The sequence below is a fragment of the Siphateles boraxobius genome, unplaced genomic scaffold (genome assembly GCF_051911475.1).
Source record: "Siphateles boraxobius isolate OS27281-9 unplaced genomic scaffold, OSU_SipBor_1 39, whole genome shotgun sequence".
In the NCBI taxonomy this organism is placed as follows: domain Eukaryota; kingdom Metazoa; phylum Chordata; class Actinopteri; order Cypriniformes; family Leuciscidae; genus Siphateles; species Siphateles boraxobius.
Window position 1 is genome coordinate 2,117,501 of NW_027509019.1, and position 19,645 is coordinate 2,137,145.

The following is a 19,645-nucleotide window of genomic DNA, read 5'->3' on the forward strand; positions in this document are numbered from 1 at the left end:
CGATAACGATAACATTACAAATGAAAGTTACACTATTTTAAGGTGTCATAGTTACGTTACAGTGTAATTATACATTTAATTACTGAGTAATATTAATAAATCACATGTACCTACTATAGGGTTAGGGTAGGATTAGGTTCAGGGACAGTTGCATGTAATTATTTATTGTTATTACTATGGTCATTACTATCAGCCGATAGCATCCCTAGTCCAAATCGTTGCATTTGAGTGAGAAAACTAGTTCTATGGCGGAGAACAGGAGCACGCACCTTCTTCTTGAACTCTGCGATGGCCCCCAGGTTGGGCTTCATGTTGGCGCAGCGGTCCTCCAGCAGAGCGATCTCATTCTTGATGACGTCTGGGTTGCCGATGTCTGCCAGCTGCTCTGGGCTCAGTGCGGGCAGCTCTTCCGATGGAGAGCCGTCCACGGGGTGCAGCGTCAGTCTGCCGGCCTGAGCGTGAGGCACAACAACACAATCAACAATACATTACACCCTATAATGGGTGAAAGAGGAGGAATCCACAGGACTGACAGGAAACTGGGTAAACGACCACAACCAAGGCCGAGCACACACACACAGATGAAATGAGGAGGGGCAAATCAACTAATAACAAGAGGACTGGGCTGAAATATGACACACACAGAAGCACCGATGCTAGACAAACCCCAGAGGCCATGCGTTCACTAACACACGAGACACTCGATATCACACATCATTACTAAAATATCTGCGTTAAAGCTCTTATGAAATTAGTCTGCGTTTAGGGAACAAACTTATGATTATACAATGAAGTGCACAATATATTGGTAACTAAAATGATGGATATCGGTATGGACCATGAGCCGTGAATTATTGGCATCGACCCTGAAAATCCAGTGTTGCAGCTACAAACTAACAAATGTTGGGCTGTGGAACGACTAATCGCATCCAAAATATAAGTTTGTGTTTACATAAATATATATAAATATTTTTATATATATATAAATATATCTGCAGATTTGTATCAAATATATATATTCATGTGTGTGTATTTATATATACAAAATAATTATACAGTACACACACATACAAACTTTTATTTAGTGCAGGGCAATGATTAACCGCATCCAAAATTGATATTGTGATTGCGATTCATCATGTTGATTAACAAGATTAAAATACTTAAGTTTTTTTCCCCCTCCAAACCCCCCCATTATAATCAACGAGGCCGTCTACATCGGACAATGAAACTCCGGTTTAATGATTAGCAGCTGCAAATGATTGTTCAGATGTAGGATTAATCTGAATGTTACACACATTCCCAGTGCTGTTGCTGGCGAGGCGTGTGTGGGCTCAGTACCTCTTTCTCCCAGTGCCTGATCTTGTTGTGGCACTCGGCGATGGCCGTGTCGATGTGCTCCACCTTCAGCCGGACGCTCAGAGACTCTTTCTGCAGCGCGTGCTCCTGCTCCTGCAGGGCCTTGATCTCCTGGAGGACGCCGCGGTGCTGCTCCTGGAGCTCCGGCAGAGCTTCCTACACACACACACACACACACACACACACTCTCAGCCCTCGCCGTGCGGACAGTCTGAGCCACAGCAAGGGAAACAGTAAGTACCTCGGCCTGCTGGTAGGTCTGCATGATCTCTCCGGCCTGCTCCTCCAGCTTCTTCAGCTGCTCCGTCAGCTCCTCCATCAGCTTCTCGCTCTCGCTCATCTCCTGCTCCAGCTGAGACACGCTCTCCTCACACTTCTTCAGGTTACTGCCGCAACAGAGGACAAAACACACTTCTGGATGGATCAACTGGCTCTACAAACCCAGTCAAGCTCATCCCACAGGATGAACAGGTTCACATGAAGAGTGTGAGTCTCAGTGAAATGTGCTCATGAAGTGGTTAATAACACACTCTTCTTGCATGGACTGGAATTAATTGAGATGTCTTATCTACTTATTTTACTTTAAAGTTCAGTAGTTCTCAAACTTTTTTGGTCACGCCCCCCTTTAAACCTTTAAAAAAATGTTAATCAATTTAAATGGGTCATTGAATCATGGACTCAACTGATTCGTTCAAAACGCTGAATCATTCAGTAATGAAACACGGTTCCTGTGAGATGCGTTATGGTTCTGCTGTGATCTTTGATATAAACTATAAACTCAATTCACCCTTTTCATGTAAATCGGGGACTGAGTAAAAAGTGGTTAAAAGCACACTCTTCTTACATGAACTGGAATGAATTTAGATGTTTTATCTGCTGTTTTACTTTAAAGAGATTGGTTGAAGCATGTCATTTGTGCTTTAAAATGATGGGCAAGCTGATTGTTTGTTTTGAAATATGATGTTTATATTGTAACGCTTTCTTGCAGTTGGTAATCTACCAAATCTACCAAAATGCCCATTTTATTTATATTACATATTATTTGAGCCGCAAGGCCGTGGCAGTAAATGAAACCCAGTCAAACGTGAAACTCGATCGCGAATCCAGTAAGTGCATCACATTGTTTTCATCAGCTTAAATGAATGGGTAATTGAATCATTGACTCACTAGATTCATTTGAAAACGCAGATTCATTCATAAAGGCAACACCCATGTTTCCTCAGAGATGCGCAGCGGTTCAGCTGAGATTTTGTTTTGAACTATTTTTCGTTGATAAAACTGCAAGTCACATAATATTAACTTTTGATTTGATAAAACTATTGAATTGTTGTATTACATCAATATTACATTTGCAAACTCTTTTATATATATATAAAAAAAAAAATTATATTTACTGTACCAGATATACATCCAATCAAAATGAAATTGAATCAGGAAATTTGTGTCAATACCAAGCCCAAATGTTTATAGTTAAGCATTTAAAAACTTGGTCATGATCAGTGGCTGTGGTTAGTTACTGACCGTCCGGCAGTCTTGATGGCCACCTGGGCTTTGGTGACGGCTGAGGAGCACTGGTCCAGCTGTGTGTTGATCTGGTCCAGTTTGTCCTGCTGGGCCTTCAGCTTGTGACTGTTGATGTCCACGATGAGTGTGTGCAGCCTCTTGACCTCGGCCTCCACCTTCCCTGCTTTAGCGGACGCTGCCTCAAAGTCTTCAGCACAAAACACACATCCTTACATCTACTGATGATGGCCAACACGCCAGTCTGTCTGAGAAACTACATCAAGTTCTTTCTGCTTTTCCAGCTTAACTGTGACATCAAGCAGCTCTTACACGCTCAGATGTCATTACTAAAACAACTACTCATGGCATTCACAGACACAGCAGCACTTTGGTTTCCACTGAATAAAGTCAAACAGGAATAATGATATTCGTTTTTGGGTGAACCGTACACAAAACAAAATGGGGTTAAGTGCTTTAATGCGTAAAAATGAATTGTTTTATTTAGCGAGCATGTCACCACTTATATTGGCTGTTAATAGTTTTTTCCATCTATAATCTATGTAATTTATTAAGGAAATATGTTTTTTTAAAGCTTTTTATTAGTTATAGAGTTACCTATGGGTAGATCTCCATAAAAGTTTGCATGCTTGTTTGGAATCATATGTCGCATGTTGTCACTTATTTTCGTGCTTTTTCGAGTTTTTGTTTAGGAATGATAGGCTTTTGGGTGGACTTGTCCACGCCCATTTTCTAAATGAGGCTCCTATAGCTATTCAAAGGCCAAAGTTCAACATCTTTTTGATAATTATTGACCTAGAGAGAGTCCCGAGAATTGTGCCGTAGGGGTTTTATCGAGGTCGAGCTAAAGACCAAGGACTAGTTCGCCAAAGTTGTTTTTTGAAGTAATCTCCCATATTTAACGAACGATTTGATTGACGGATTGGCCCCCGTTCCGTTTGAGTTTACCACAGGCCTCTAAAGCCGTGAGTCGAAGAGGCCCAGCAAGGTTCGTTTCAATCGACCTCCGTTGGCCTTGTCTAACAGCTGCTCAACCTTAATTGGTCGATGGTCGGACGTGTTTTTCAAGATTGGCGAATGTCCTCAAAGGCAATCTTGGCACCTTGGAAGAAGACACCGCATGCCAACTTTCAAGTCAATCAGACTTAGGGATTTGTAGTTACAGCCAATTTTTAATTTTTTTTTCAATGTTAAAGCACCACCATGTTGCCAGTTACCACGTGCTTTTTAACACGACCACATATGTAGAGTTTGGTTAAAATATCTCATTCCGTTCACAAATTAAAGCAGTTTTGGCATCCCTTAGAGATCGTGAATTGAAATTTCAAAATTTGTAAAAAAAAAAAAATTTTATATACATTTATTGACAATCAGCCTCCAGAGAATCTTGTTGGACTGTTAGATTCCGATCGGGACAAAAATCTAAGTTTTTCAAAAAATACCAAAAATGTTACCAGGGCGACGAATCAGAGGCATGAATTGTGTCCATCTTGAGCCAAAGTTTCCAACAATATAAGACACTTGAGTCTACGCCTGACGGTTTAGGAGTCATGAGCCATTTTACCCTTTTCACGGTCTGCTCGATCACTTTTAGGGGAGATACCGATCCTCGGGAATTTGATCAATTACAATAGGGTTTCAGCACGACGGCGGAAGGAACGCACCTTTCCTGTAGCCGTCCAGGCTCTTCTCCATCTGCTTCTGCTTGGCTTTATCAGGAGCGGCAGAGATGACGTTGGCCTCCAGTTGTTTGATCTGAGTCTTGAGATGGAGCTCCTGCTCGGTCAGGCTCTGTAAGGCACAGGACTGGTTAACAGACGGCTCACACACGCTCAGGTCTCATCACTCGAGGGCCTGACCTGACCTGGATGGTGGCGGAGTACTTCTCCAGCGTGTTCTTCATGTCTCTCAGCTGAGATCGGGCTGTGTGCACCTTCTCCTCCAGCAGCTGCCGCCTCTGCTGCCAGTCCTGTAGCTGCGTCACCTCCGTGCTCAGGGCGCTCTCCATCTTATCCAGCTGCACACAACCACACATCTCTAGATCCCGAGTCTGGACTCATTTCAATCAGAAGCACCTGCTGTAAATAACCATGTGCCATTTTCCACAATCGGAGCATGTATTATGAAGTTACGAGCGAGAAAGTGTCAAATTCAGCATCCGTATATGATTTACATATGGGTCTTGAGGGGCTTCATGTTCAAAAACTCGCTCAAGTTTAGCAAAAACCACGAAAAAATTATGCTTTTTGTATTCTACTCATTGAGACCTTTTTTGGGGATCTGACGACGATGCAGGCACAACTATCCCCCGCTCGTATAGCATAAACTAGGCCAGTCACTCACTGTCAAACAGTTTCAGAGGCTGCTGGGTCTTATGGCAGCTGCGTCCAATGTAATAACTTTTGGCCTCAAAGGAATTAGTTATTTGACTAAAACCCAAATTTTTTCTTTGTCTCAAACTGAAACCAAAAATCAATTCTTGGGATTTAAGAATCAATAGAATTTAAGAATCATTATCATTTATCCCAATGAAATCAATATGGCCAACTCAGCCCTAGTGTCCACTATGCTAGGATACTCGGTGTTGACGGTGTTCAGAAGCAACACCGGTTACATCACTTGCCCACCGCGGCACCGCCACCACCGTCGATTAGAAGTTTCTATTTAAAAAGCAGCAGGAGTCACATCTCACCGCTCACGAGAGTGAGGAGCTGACCGACAAGATGACGACGGGATATTTGCTGTCAAACCGAAATGTAAAAGTGCCAATTTAAGTGAATTTGTCATTGTACTGTTTTTTTTTGGTGTGTTTAACAGTAAGAATAATAGACTAATGAACCCACTATTCAAGCAATCCACACCCGAATTGGCGCTAATATGAAAGTGAAACTAAAATGCGCACTGGCATTCATAACGGCGCGCGTCCACGACAGAACAACGTTTTTTAGTTAATTCCTATGGTCAGAATTAATTGAAAACACTCGCTCTGCTCCACACCGTTATGAATGCCCATGCGGACGTGCGCATTTTAGTTTCACTTTCAAATTAGCGATTTAAACCCCCCCGCCGGTGATAACAGTATTACCAGTGTTGTTACATGCCGATTAACCGGTGGGAAAATATCCTCGCGGTCTCATCCCTAGTGTCCACACAGCTGACAGGTTGGTGAAGGGGAGCAAAAGACCATTATTAAATGTTTAGGTGCGAGCGCTTCTAGTCTGACCTGCTCCTGAGTGACATCAGCGCAGACGGAGGAGCCCATCCGGCCCTTCATCACACGCCCTCCTCCTCCGGTCATGGTGCCTGAGGACATCACCAACATGAGCACATCACACCACAGTGACAGTGAGACAGCGCTCACCCAGACATACCTGCGCAACTTGAAGAAACACTCATAGAAATATTGGTGCTTTCAAGCCATCTTGTATAGATCGTAAAACAAAGCAGATACACATTTTTTTTTTCTAGTTTAAGAACCTTTGCGTAATTAAGAGAAAGTAAACCACCATCTTACTCCGTCAAAGTGACTTGATATATTACACATCTAGTGATGTAAATTCAGCACAGAATTCTCAGTTATAAACCACATATATCAGATCAAACAGCCCTGACGTGGAAACCAGGAGAAACACTGTGCCATGAACGAGCATGGGATCTTTAGTCCACAAATCACCAACATTCACCATGGATATAATGGTGATACAATCTGTATTGTAAAAAGCGCTATATAAATAAAGGTGACTTGACTTGATATAATGTAGTAACGCTAACTGTAACCATGGTATTCTCTCAGAAATAGTCAAATGTTTTTACATTATTCATTTCAGGGTTCATGCATAGTTTTAGGAGTGAAAAGTGCTTTTTAAAGTGCTTCACACTTTTTCCAGCACTTCAAATCTCTAAATATGATCCAATTTCAATGCTATTTTTAATGTGATGATTTGTAAAACTAACACTTTGTGGCAAAAAAAAACTTTTATTTAAAAACCTAAAAACAAAAAAAAACCATGAAATTTCCACTAGAACCAGTAGATGGTGGCAGAGGAGCACTTTGTGACTTGTCTTACTTTTCCCCATTTATTAGAGAGTGGAAATAGCTTAGTCAATAAGTCTCATGAAAAAAAAACAACAACATCAAATTGTGACTCAATTACACAGAAAGCCGGTGGAGAGCGCTTCTTTTATAATCACTGAAGCTGTCGGTCAGTTCAGTGTGTGGTACATTTAATAAGAGTAGAATATAAAACATTTCCCCCGTAAAAATTAGTTTTTTTTTGCATGTTACTGTTGTCAATAAAAGTTAATTTTATCTACATCCAAATTCAAGTTCAGTGCTTAACAGTCACATTTCCGATAAATAACCATGTAATATTATTAGTAAATGCAATTATTAATGCAAAACAATAGTATTTATTACATTTTCTTTTTGTTAACATTTCCACAGATTTAAACTACACATTCAGTTTTATTTTTTCCACTAAATGTTTAGGTTTTAATAAGTTACTGTATAAAATCAAGTAGTGTGCATTTAGTGGATTGTGTTTAACACACTAGTAGTAGTGCAACGGATCACAAAATTCACGGTTCGGATCGTTACGGTTTTTGAGCCTCGGATCGGATTTTATCACTTAAAGCTCACTTGAAGTTTTTCAATATCAATAACAAAACCTACTAGCCTAACTGATAAAGACATTATTAAAAACAAGTGAACAGTCAGTAATAAAATTAGAACAAATACACAAATTACAAGCAGAGATGAAACTAAAAGTCTAACAGTAGTATTCAGGTACAGAAATTAATTAAAAAAAGCCTAAATATAAAACAACACTATTTGTTCACTGTAGAAATTAAAAATAGTGTAATCTTTGTTAAAGCTGTATTTTGTTGTTTTATTAACATCAATGACAACATTTTTGCCTCTTCTTCGGCGTCTTAAAATTGTTTGAATGTGTAATTTATGAAAGACACAACACGTCCAAATGATAAACTTTCACTCTATGACGGTTAGATTTAGGAGTTAATCCGCGAGTCACATGCGTGCCGAACCGTGGGGAGCTGATCCGTACGGGCCACGATCAACTGCGATCCGTTGCACACCTACATAACAGATTGATCACCAGTTCCACACACTCTGAGATGTAGATAATCTACGATGATGAAGGATCCGAATCGGATCCAGTGGGCTGATGGTCAGGGTGTGTGTGTGTGTGTGTGTTCTCACCGGCCTGCTCGATGACCTGGCCCTGCAGCGTGACCACCCTCCAGCGCTTGTTCTTCTGGAAGGCCACACGCGTGGCCTGCTCCAGGTCTGTGGCCACCAGCGTGTCCCTGAGGGCGAAGTAGAAGGCCGGGCGAACGCTCTCGTCCTGCACGCGCACCATGTCAAACAGGCGAGGGATGTTCTCCGGGGTGGAGATGGAGCCCATGCTCTGCTGCCACACTTTCATCTGCACAACAACCACTCATCATCACTACTGGACACACAGGACTTCCCATGTACCGAGATAAAGGGGTTCTGCAAGGCCATACCCGTCGGATATACTGGCACATTTTAGTCATGAGGTTTAGAAAGAACAGCTCAGCCACACGTTAATTTTCCCACCTTGTCCAGACCGATGAAAGTGGCCACACCGATGTTCTGGGCCTTCAGAAACGTGACGCACTTCTGCGCCGTGTCAATGGTGTCCACTAAAATATTATCCAGCGAGCCACAGCTGGAGGAGATGGCGACGTCATACTTCTCATCAATGGCCCCCAGATCACCCTGTGTTGAGACACGGCAGGTTTAACAGCATAAAACCATTAGTTTTAACGATGCAGGGTTTGAAATTAACACCCGCCAAATGATAGTGTAGTGTAACCACTGTCCCTTTAACTTTGAACTCGCAAGCTATGCTTCCAACGTTGTATCCAGTTCCTTGTTTGTGAAGGGCGATGAAATCTTCCCTTAACTTTTTGGACCATTCTTTTGACGTGACACTTAAACCCAGCCAGTTCAGATATTTCATGTGTTCTAGCTCAAGCACACCTGGTGTAACTAATGAAGCCCTTGATTATTTGCATCAGGTGTGCTTGAGACAACACCTGTTTTGCAGATGTGTGCTGTAGTGAGGGATTCTATTCAGGGGTTGAATAATTTTGAAGTCATTAAAAGTTGCATTTTCAGTTAAATTTGAGGAAACCACTTGAAACATTTGTTATGTTGAGCCATTTCAATTACTTTTGTTTGATTTGTTCATTGCAAACGGCTGAAAGTGTGTTCATTGCAAACGGCTGAAAGTGTGTTCATTTTACCAATAAACCTGATTTGCAATGAGGGTTGAATAATTTTGATTGCAACTGTATTTATTTATATGTAAGCTGTGACAGTTCAACTGGTTCATTTCTTCTTCTTTTTTTTCTTTGGCTAGTAGAAGTAACTTAATTTAGCAGCCGAATTGTCCGCCGAGTGAAAAAGCTAATGTCAAACCCTGGCTGGCGGAGGTGAAAGCGAGTGCACGTACCAGCCGGCCCAGGATGCCGGTGATCTTGCCCGAGCGCTTCTGCTGCATGAGGGCGTCCAGCACTTTGCTGCGGCTGCGGTTGCTGGACAGAGAGCTCTTGGCTTCAGACACCTTCTGTCTCAGGTCCCCAACCTGGGCTCGCTTCTGCCGGTCCTGCTCGGAGATCTGCTCCAGCTCCTGCTCGTCCTGAAACACACACACACACACAGGTTCGGTTTACAATCAAAGCCACGTAGATCCATCGTATCCACCGGTATCTGCATCCGTCTCATCAGCTTTTCTAGGGTTGATCACAAAATACTTACATAAAGTCTTACAAGTCACTAGTGCTGTCACGATACCAAAATTATGACTTCGATACGATACCAGACAAAAATAACTCGATACCGAATCGATGCCATGGGAAAAAAACTAAAACAGTTAAATTATTTGAAAACAATCGTTTTATAAATTAATTTAAAAAATCTAAATACTCACTTGACCAGCATGTTCCTGCCCTGCTTTATTAGCATTCCCTCCCCTTTATTAAATAAAATAATAATAATTACATGCCAGTGTGTACGTCCTTACAGAGATGTTTGCAACATTGACATTGTGAAATGTTAGCGAATGTTAACATGATTGATAATTATTCTGAACAGGTTAGGATGTCCAAAAACTTATTTCAAGTAGTGATCGACCGATGTATCGGTTTACCGATATTTTTCCCGATATTTAAGCATTTTCCCATAATCGGGTATCGGTTTTGTAATATCGGATTTGCCGATAAACGGCGCCATCTTGTGGCCGTTTTGAGAATACCGCCATTGCAGCCCGCGTCTGAGGAGATCAGTCAACAACAACTCTGTGCACACGTAAGGTACTTGCTTTGCTTTAATTATTCAACTTTATTTAACATAACAGGCATGCAGAAATGAGGTTTGAGACATAAATGCCTGATATAGTTTATGCAGCTTGGATCTCAAAAATTGAGACGAACTCATGGAGTCACGTAGCGTAATCCGTCATGTCCTGCCCCAATAAAGATGTAACTTTACATGAATTAAATAAAACAGACATGAATGAGTGCATGTTGAAAATAAAAGCGCTGAATTTAATTCTTTATCTGTTGTATTTGCTCACCATTAGTCTCGAAAAAAAGTTCGTTCATATTGCTTAGCACTGGGTCGATCATATTGCACTCACTGGGTTGATGATCAGGAATGCTCGAGCACGGCCACTGAATGAAACTTTTGACAAGATTATCTCGTTTAAACAGCCTAGATTATATTATCATTTACTACATAGCAATTATTTCGCTAATACACATCTAAATATAGTGCTTTGTGGAAATTAATTATTTATTATCTGCACGCGCGATCGCGGTTGAGTAGCCTATATATAGTTCTGTGAAAATGCATAGATAAACAGCACTTTGTCAGAAAGCATTTCATGATCTAGACCTACAAAAATATTATTAATAATTTATAATGACAATGTTATATTCCAGCTAATATCATTCAGTGAATTAATATTACCCAGTGAATTATTCCTCACTCTTATTTTAAACCTATTAAACGGCACATAAACCTTCTAAAACTGTTTAAAATGAATTGCATTTCTGCAAAGGTGATATGAATCCCCTGACCATTATTTTCTCCATATGAAACATTAGACTTTTAACATTTATTTTCCCTATTGTTAACATTGTTACTGCTGATGCTTATAAATTATATGTATAATTTAGATATAAATTATATAATGTAGTAATATAAATGTTTTTGATTTATTTACCATTTATGAAAACAAACGAAGCATTTTTTTATTTTTAAACAAAGGCACTTTATTTTTTGGACTCAGACCTCTATATTTATTTGTGTATAAATATAAAGTTTTATATTTATATATTATATAGGAGGGATATTATATATTATTTAGGAGGGAGTGATTATATTATATATTATATTTATATATATATATATATATATATATATATATATATATATATATATATATATTATATAGAAGGGAGTGATTGTTATAAATTAAATGGTTTGTTCAGTTCATTTGTGTTGTAATAATTGTGTCAAAAACAGAAGTATAACAGTAAATAAATATCGGTTCTGCATATCGGTTATCGGGCACATAAACATGCAAATAATTGGTATCGGTATCGGTTATAAAAAATCAATATCGGTCGATCACTAATTTCAAGTCATTTAATATTTTTTAAATTTAATTATCTATATTGTAATTATAAAATTGCTTTTATTTTATCTTTGTTATTAAAAATAAGCAAAAAAAAAAATTTCATTGAAAATGACAAACAATGAGACAAATAAAATAAACAGTGCTTAATTTGTTTTTTTGAATGCTACAGTTAAAAAGACCTACTGTAGCTGTAAAAATAAAGTTTAACTACTGATTCTTAATCAATAGATTACATATAGTCAAGCATTAGGTGATTGATTGTCTATTTTCTTTAGTTGTTTGATTAACATTAATCACACAGAATATTAGGCTGCTGGTCCGGCCCTTTAAGACCCGCACGTACCCAACACATGAACACATAAGATTACTTTTTACAAACAGTTCAGGTTCACTAGACTTACCCGACTGTGTTTACATGAAGATTTTGACTATTCAAACCTAATAATCTGCGAAAGAGAACTGAAGTCGCGATCGCACGCTGTGTGAAAGGTGTGTGTGTGTGCTCGCGCTGCAGGTCTGAGCACATCCCGCGCTTTATTTTCTCAAGCATGCATGTTTCTGTCACGCGATGCGCGTATAGATTTCACTGTTCTGCTTCTGTTGTTTAGTGAATGTAAAGACTGAAGCAGAGCTCTGCACACACACCCTGACTCCGGCTGTTAATTATTAATAGCAGGGTATCGCGGTACCTTTCTAGTACCGGTATATAGTGTCGCTTGAGCGCTTTCACACAGAGCGTCACCTTCTTGAGCTGCTCCTCACACTGGGGTATCTTGATGTGCAGGTCCTTGATGGCGGCTCTCCTGTCTCGGAGCGTGGTCACGGCCTCCTGCAGGGCGTTCTGGGCCTGGGTGAGCTGGCTGAGCGCGGTGTTGTGCTGACTCAGGTAGATGTCCAGCTCAGACTGGGCCACGTCCATCCGAGAGCGCGTCTCGTTCACCGCCTTGCTCAGCTCCAGCAGCTCCTGCTCCTTCTTCTGCAGGGACACAAGCAGCAAACACTGAGCTTTCAGAACGGGGGCGCTTCAAGTTATCGTTATGAGCACAATTCAACGAGTCGTGTTTCCCGAAACCAGAACATTCGCTAACAGCATCGCAAAGCTGTGTGTCTGCTTCTAACCACAGGTCGAGAGCTGTCGTTCCAGAGTTTCTTGTTTGCATGACATGTGGACTCAATAAATCTTGAGCAAAATAAGCAAGCTGACATTCAGTGCAACCCCTGTCTATTATTTAGAATACATGCACGTCATTTACGTCTTTTAGTTTGTCGAGAGATTTAAAGCGTAGTTTCTGAAGAGTGCGCTCGTGTGAATGCGCTCTAGTGCGTAAGAACGAGTCCATGATTGAATCTGGAAATAAAGCAAAATAAATGAGAATAATTAGAAATGACCCTCAGATGTCTGTAATTTATAGCAAAACATCTAGCAGTAATTCGATCTCAAACAGATTCATTAACAGTAGTTATTACTCCACCATGTGCGTTACATCATGAACAACAATTTGCGACAGTGCGGTTTTGGGAAACAGTCGTGACTAGCTAGTGCAGGGGTGGCGAACCCGCGGCTCGCGAGCCGCGTGCGGCTCTTTGACTGCTTTTTTGCGGCTCGGTTCAGTCATGTTATAGCTATCGCTTTTCATTCACCTTTTTTAGAATTTCTAAATTTTATTTAAAAATAAATAGGAATGAATTTAAATGTATTTTCTGAATGTAATTTTACTTTTTAAAATAATACATTATTCATATTTTTTTTTTTTTTTTTTTAACAGAACCCCAACTCTCGCGTAATTTAACGTGGCTAGCCTATTGTTTACTGACAGGAGCTGCCGCTGTCAGGTTAACGTGAAGTAGGCCTACGTTAGTAGGAATTATCATGGCAGAATCAAAGAAGCATACAGCTAAGCGCAAATATGAAGATGAGCACAGAACATTTTTATCTGAATGGGAGGATTTATATTTTTTTGTTGAACGAAATGGAAAACCATTCTGCTTGATATGCCAGACGTCGTTGTCGCATTTTAAGGCTTCAAATCTTGAGCGCCATTTCACATCACTCCATTCTACGGTGGCCCGGGAATTTCCCAAAGGCAGTGAACTTCGCAAGCACAAGGTAAACACTTTGAAACGTCAGACAGAGAAGCAAAGTCAGCTTTTTCGGAAATTTACCAAGCATTCAGAGACAGTGACATTAGCGTCATATCAACTGGCATGGAACATTGCTCGTGCAAAAAAACCATATCGTGAAGGGGAATTTCTTAAAAAGTGCCTTAGTGATGTTGTTGCTATTCTTTGTCCCGAAAATGAAAATTTGAAACGTTCAGTAAAGGACCTTCAGCTGTCACGGCACACAGTTGAAGAAAGAATATCGGACATTAACGACTCAGTTGAAAGACATTTATATTCAGATCTTCAGAAGAGCCGGTATTTCAGCATTGCTTTGGATGAGTCTTGCGATGTTCAAGATAAGCCACAGTTGGCGATATTTGTACGATTTGTGTCAGAAGACTGCACAATTAAGGAAGAGCTGCTTGACATTGTGCCCCTTAAAGACAGAACCCGTGGCATCGACCTAAAAGAGACACTGATGGCTGTTGTTGAGAAAGCAGATCTGCAGTTATCAAAGCTAACAGCAATATCCACTGACGGAGCACCAGCCATGTTGGGATCTGGGAAAGGCCTTGTAGGGCTGTGTAAAGCTGATGACCGGTTTCCTGAATTTTGGACATTTCACTGTATTATCCACCAAGAGCACTTGGTGTCTAAAAAGCTGAACTTTGATCACATCATGAAACCTGTGCTGGAAATTGTCAATTTTATACGCACACATGCTCTCAATCACAGGCAGTTCAAAAATCTAATTGCTGAGCTTGATGAAGATCTTCCATCTGATCTGCTTCTTCACTGTGCTGTAAGATGGCTTTCAAGAGGTAATGTGCTTTCTCGTTTTTTTGAGCTTTTAAATCCAGTGAAGCTGTTCCTCGCAGAGAAACATAAGGACTATCCTGAGCTACGTGATCCCCAGTGGATTTCGGACTTGGCTTTTTTGGTCGACATGCTGCATTATCTGAATGGCCTCAATGTGGATCTGCAAGGGAAGTTAAAGATGGTGTCTGACCTGGTGCAGAGTATTTTCACATTTGTCAACAAACTCAAGCTGTTCAAGACTCATCTACAAAAGAGGCAGTTAACACATTTTCCATCCTTGTTGAAGGCAAGTGGACAAGCAGCAGAGGTTGTAAACGGGAGTACTGCACGCTATGCAACACTGCTTGAAAATCTCGAACAGAGTTTTGAGGACAGATTCTCCGGCCTACGCCAAAAAAGACCACAAATTTCATTTCTTATCAACCCATTCACTGCTGAATCAGACTGTTTAAAAGCCCCTTTAGTGGAAGATGAAGCAGCAACTCAGCTTGAAATGATTGAACTTTCTGAGGATGACAGACTTAAAAGTGTTCTGAGGGAAGGAACCGTGGAGTTTTGGAAGATTGTGCCGAATGAGAGATATCCCAATGTCAAACAGGCTGCAGTCAAACTACTGTCAATGTTTGGGTCAACTTACATGTGTGAATCACTTTTTTCAACACTGAAACAAGTGAAATCAAAGCATCGCTCTGTCCTGACTGACACGCATGTGAAAGAATTACTACGAGTAGCCACAACTGAATACAAGCCAGACTTAACAAAGATTGTGGAAACCAAGGAGTGCCAGGTGTCCCACTGAGTCATGTAACCTTTTAGGTAGGCTGATACTATGACAAACATTGACAAACATTAAAATCCATGAACAATTGTGTGATATGTAATTAGTAATTGTAATAAGTAATACATTTTAATGTTATTGTTAGACACATCTGTTGTGTGGCTCTTTGCAGTGATGAGGGATTTTTTTTTGGCTCATCATGCTGAACAGGTTCGCCACCCCTGAGCTAGTGGATTTCTTCAGCGATGAATCGTACTACGGTAGTGAAGCAGCGAGTTACAGCGCTGTGCGGGACACACACCTCAGAACAGCTATGAACAATGCAACCATAAAACAAATCAAAAGTGACATTTATTATAAAAATGCATTATAAACACCAAGCCTAAACAATTTTGCTTAAATGTGATGTCATTTCTGCGACACGAGTGGCACCTAGAATTACAAAAAGCATATTCTGCCAGCACTCATTCGTGCGTCTCAGCTCTGACAGCTGACCGTGAAGGAATGCATATTAGGGCTTTGACTTTTGCGCTAAAATCATATTGGAAGTTTGTTTGTTTATTAATATTAATATTTTGACCATTAAATGCCGCGGCGCTAGGGCTAAGGGGGCTTAAGCCCCGAATGTTTTCAGTAAAGCCCCGAATATATTGTTACCTTGTCTTTCTCATCGAGCAAAACAATTAATCAGAAAAACAAATGAAATTAACAGCGAACGAATACCTGGTAAAATGTAAGTAGCGCCACACGTTGCTTTTTAAATTGTCCGGAGTGTAGATTTCGAGCTCCTCGTCAGGAGTTGTTGTTGTAGGCGTTGGCGCGGCCATTGTTTTGATATACAAAATATGCGCTGCGCTAACCAGGACACTAACGTCACCTACAGGAGCCCACATGACCAATAATTGCCTTGCTAATGAGCTCGTGATTCACAACTTCACCAGGCGTTTAAAAAAAGCCTCGGAATCTGAATTTAAAACAAAGTTTACAAACAAACACATTTACAAAAAATAATCCCCATAACAGGTTCGAATATTAAAGGCTGCCTAATATTCGTTCGAATATCTTTTTTTTATTTTTTATATTCGAATTCTATTCGAATAACGAAGTTCGGAGTCAAAGCCCTAATGCATATTAGCAATACTTTCAGCTGTTCCACTGTTAGCAGGCTATCGAGTAGGCTAATATTAACACTGTCTAGAGCAAACGCGAGCATCTCGGTTATAATAAACGTATCCAGCTAAGGGTGCACGATAGCAAAATATTGAGAAAATTCATTAGATACATTACAGTCTTCACCTTCACATTGCAACAGAAACTGACACCGCTTCCACACCCCTCTCCTTCAGCACCAATGCAAACGTATGCGCTGTGTGCATGTTTGAGGTGCAGAGCGGTGTGTGTTGCGCACCTGTTTGTCGTCCTGCAGGCCGCTGGTCTCCTCCTTCAGGCTCTCCAGCACCAGCGCCAGCTTCTGCTCCTCCTGCAGCTTCTGCTCCTCCAGCTGCTGCTTCTGCACCGCCGCCTCACTGATGATGCCCTCGCTGCTGGCCGGAACAGTCCTCAGCGCCTCCAGCTGCACACACACATCAACACCTCATCTACTGACCTCGTACACACGGCGCAGATCCGGTGTGTGTGTCCATCCGCGCTTTCGTTTTCAGGAATATCTGCATTAGTTTCTATGGCAATGATGTTGTGTTGGTAGGAATACGCAAAAACAGTTTGGAATAGAGATGTTGTCTCGTTTACAGTTTACAATGCCGTCGCGCTGGACTGTGTGTCTTCTGAGGCCGCGGCAGAAACATAGGCTGGCGTGAGCAGCTTTATTCCCGTTTCAAAACTGGTCTCATTTTCTGCTCGTTCGGCACTTTTCAACAACACAGCATTACTTCGGCAGAGACTTTCAACATTTTTCCTGTGACAATGCCTGACGTTTACATTTTATGTGCGTGAGAGAGTCACATAAACCCTGCGAAATACGATCAGAGCGGGACAGATTTCAAGGAATTTAAAATACATTTCAAACCACATATGAAAGTAGCTTGAAACGGCTTTGTAAAGACTGGATTTTTAACCGTTCACACTATCTAAATCTGATTGGATGAAACCGGACTTGGGCTGAGTCTGGCTGAGGGCACGGAGCGGCAGCTGATTGGCTGAGGACTGGTGTGTGTGTGTGTGGCTCTGCGGGATCACTGATCTCACCTTCTCCTGGTCTTTCTGAAGCTGTTTCTGCAGCTTCTTGGTTTTGCTCTTGGTGTGTTTGAGCTTCTCGCGCACCTCCACGTCCTGCAGGTCCAGCTGGGTAAACTTCTCCTTCTGGCTCTCTATGAACTTGGTCAGCTTGGTCAGTTTCCTTCAGAGGAAAAACAACATGTCATTAATGTCATTTTAACTAAACTTGGAACTGGTGGTGGTGCTTAAAATATTGTTGGTCAGTAAAAAACTAATAGTAATAGATAATAGTAATTATTATTAAAATATATTAATACTGCTACTAATAACAGTATACGCCGCACTAAGGATTGATGAGCTGAATTGATAGACATTATTTAGTCGCCCACAGTGAAGGTTTAGTCTCATATGCGAGTGATTGTAGAGGTTTGCGAGCCACATCTGGGCAGTGTGTGGCACCAGTAACTGTGTACATGCTAAAAGATGAATCCTCAATAGTGTTTATGGGGATGTAAACGCTCCTCACTTCTCCACACCCTTCAGCTCCTCGTTCTTGGTCTTCACTTCTTGTGTCAGCTGGCTGCTCTTGTCACTCAGCTCCTTCGTGTCCTCCTGAATCTGCTGTTTCTCAGCTTCTTTCGCTGACGCACGCTTCTGTAGATCATGCCTGAGGAAACACAAACACGGGTCACACCACCAGAGGGAGAGGAGCTCCTACACAATCTGCTCACAGCGTTGAGCAGTGTTTCCCTAGGGAGTCTGTGAGAGAGGGGTCATGCTGCACATTTCCAGGTTAAATTCATCAATCTGGTGCACTGAGATCAAAATGAACAGCTCCAACCCATGATCAGTGTGCAAACTAAACACGGGAAAAGCCAGTGAATGCACTTCAGTGTGCCTGAACTTTAAAGGGGACTCAACCCTCTTTTTAGTTGATATAGTGTCTCAGTCTACATTCACACTGAATGAAATTAATATTTCATAAGAATATTATTTTACTAGATGCTACATTAGGGAAATTATTTCTACACTTGCGAGAGATAAGCCCTTGAGCTGTTATTGTGACCGTAACTCCTACGGTTCTGTGAAAGAGGGTTTACAAACGAGTCTCAATGCCAGGGGTGTGAGTGTGTGGGTGGAAAAAGCAGGATTGGTTTAAAACCCAGCGTGAAGCAGCTTTATAAACACCTGAATCAGTCATTTACTGCATGAACTACCAGGAACTGTGAAGAGTGACACACGGAAATACATTTTTACAGCTATAATTTATTTCTAGTAATACAAAACAGGACGTCTTAACATCTTTGGGGGAAAAGTAATGGTGATAAGTGCTATTCTGTAGTTCTGTAAATAAAACAACTGTGCTTCCAATACCGATCAATCTCATTAATCATTACAGAGAAAAGTTATGGTCCATTGTGCTTTTATAAATCTTTTTATTTTCAAACATGTCCTGAAATTAATTTAAGTTTGGGTTTTAGGGAGTAACGAATGCGCACCGCTTTGAAGGGAGGGACGTTGTGCAAGACAGAACGTGGCTAGTGTTTAACAGTTTTAAACTAAAATTAATTTTATTTTCGATTTCCATTGTAAAGATTGTAAAAAAAAGATGATTAATATCGCAGCCCTAAAGAGTAACTTTAGTTTAGTTCTCTCTGGCATCGTCGCTCATTAAGCAGGGACGTCCGTGTAGCGATCTCTCTCTCTCTCATCTCTCCTGGATTGCGGATAGCAAAAACACACCACAGACATATGGTTTAATATTATCCCATATCGCGTGTACTGTAATGAGGATGAAACAGCACGGCTGAGCGGGCAGTGAACAACCCACAAACCCCCCCACCCGAACTGTTTTATTACTGATCTGCAGGACTTCGGGCCGAAACAACCGGACTAATCCGGAAGAATCACATCCTTGCAATACAAATCTGGTGAAATGCTGTAATCACTCCCACAAAAACATTGAAAACTAAGTGAATGTGAAAAAGCGTGACCCAAACTGCGTTCCCAAATGCAGGCTAAACACACAGCACATGCAAAGATGGAGTTCACTACATTTCTTCCCTACTGCCGCGCGTCTTTCTGTGTGTGTGTGTGTGTGTGTGTGTGTGTGTGTGTGTGTGTCTTTCTGTGTGTGTGTGTGTGTCTTTCTGTGTGTGTGTGTGTGTGTGTGTGTGTGTGTGTGTTACATAGACAT

At 41.0% G+C, this 19,645-nt stretch overlaps 1 protein-coding gene across 1 annotated transcript in view; it reads right to left on the bottom strand.

The window, feature by feature from the left end:
- The window catches only part of smc4 (structural maintenance of chromosomes 4), a 59,497-nt gene that overhangs the window by 14,950 nt on the left and 24,902 nt on the right, over window positions 1-19,645 (bottom strand). Inside the window, exons 8-21 of the mRNA XM_077197321.1 lie at window positions 17,975-18,115; window positions 17,479-17,629; window positions 16,682-16,846; window positions 12,316-12,549; window positions 9,384-9,569; window positions 8,483-8,644; window positions 8,102-8,327; window positions 6,104-6,183; window positions 4,745-4,897; window positions 4,545-4,671; window positions 2,881-3,070; window positions 1,601-1,745; window positions 1,342-1,515; window positions 270-452 (exon numbers count right to left, since the gene is read on the bottom strand). Of these exons, the coding sequence (XP_077053436.1) occupies window positions 270-452; window positions 1,342-1,515; window positions 1,601-1,745; window positions 2,881-3,070; window positions 4,545-4,671; window positions 4,745-4,897; window positions 6,104-6,183; window positions 8,102-8,327; window positions 8,483-8,644; window positions 9,384-9,569; window positions 12,316-12,549; window positions 16,682-16,846; window positions 17,479-17,629; window positions 17,975-18,115 (2,317 nt within the window). The remainder of the gene's footprint in view (window positions 1-269; window positions 453-1,341; window positions 1,516-1,600; window positions 1,746-2,880; window positions 3,071-4,544; window positions 4,672-4,744; window positions 4,898-6,103; window positions 6,184-8,101; window positions 8,328-8,482; window positions 8,645-9,383; window positions 9,570-12,315; window positions 12,550-16,681; window positions 16,847-17,478; window positions 17,630-17,974; window positions 18,116-19,645) is intronic.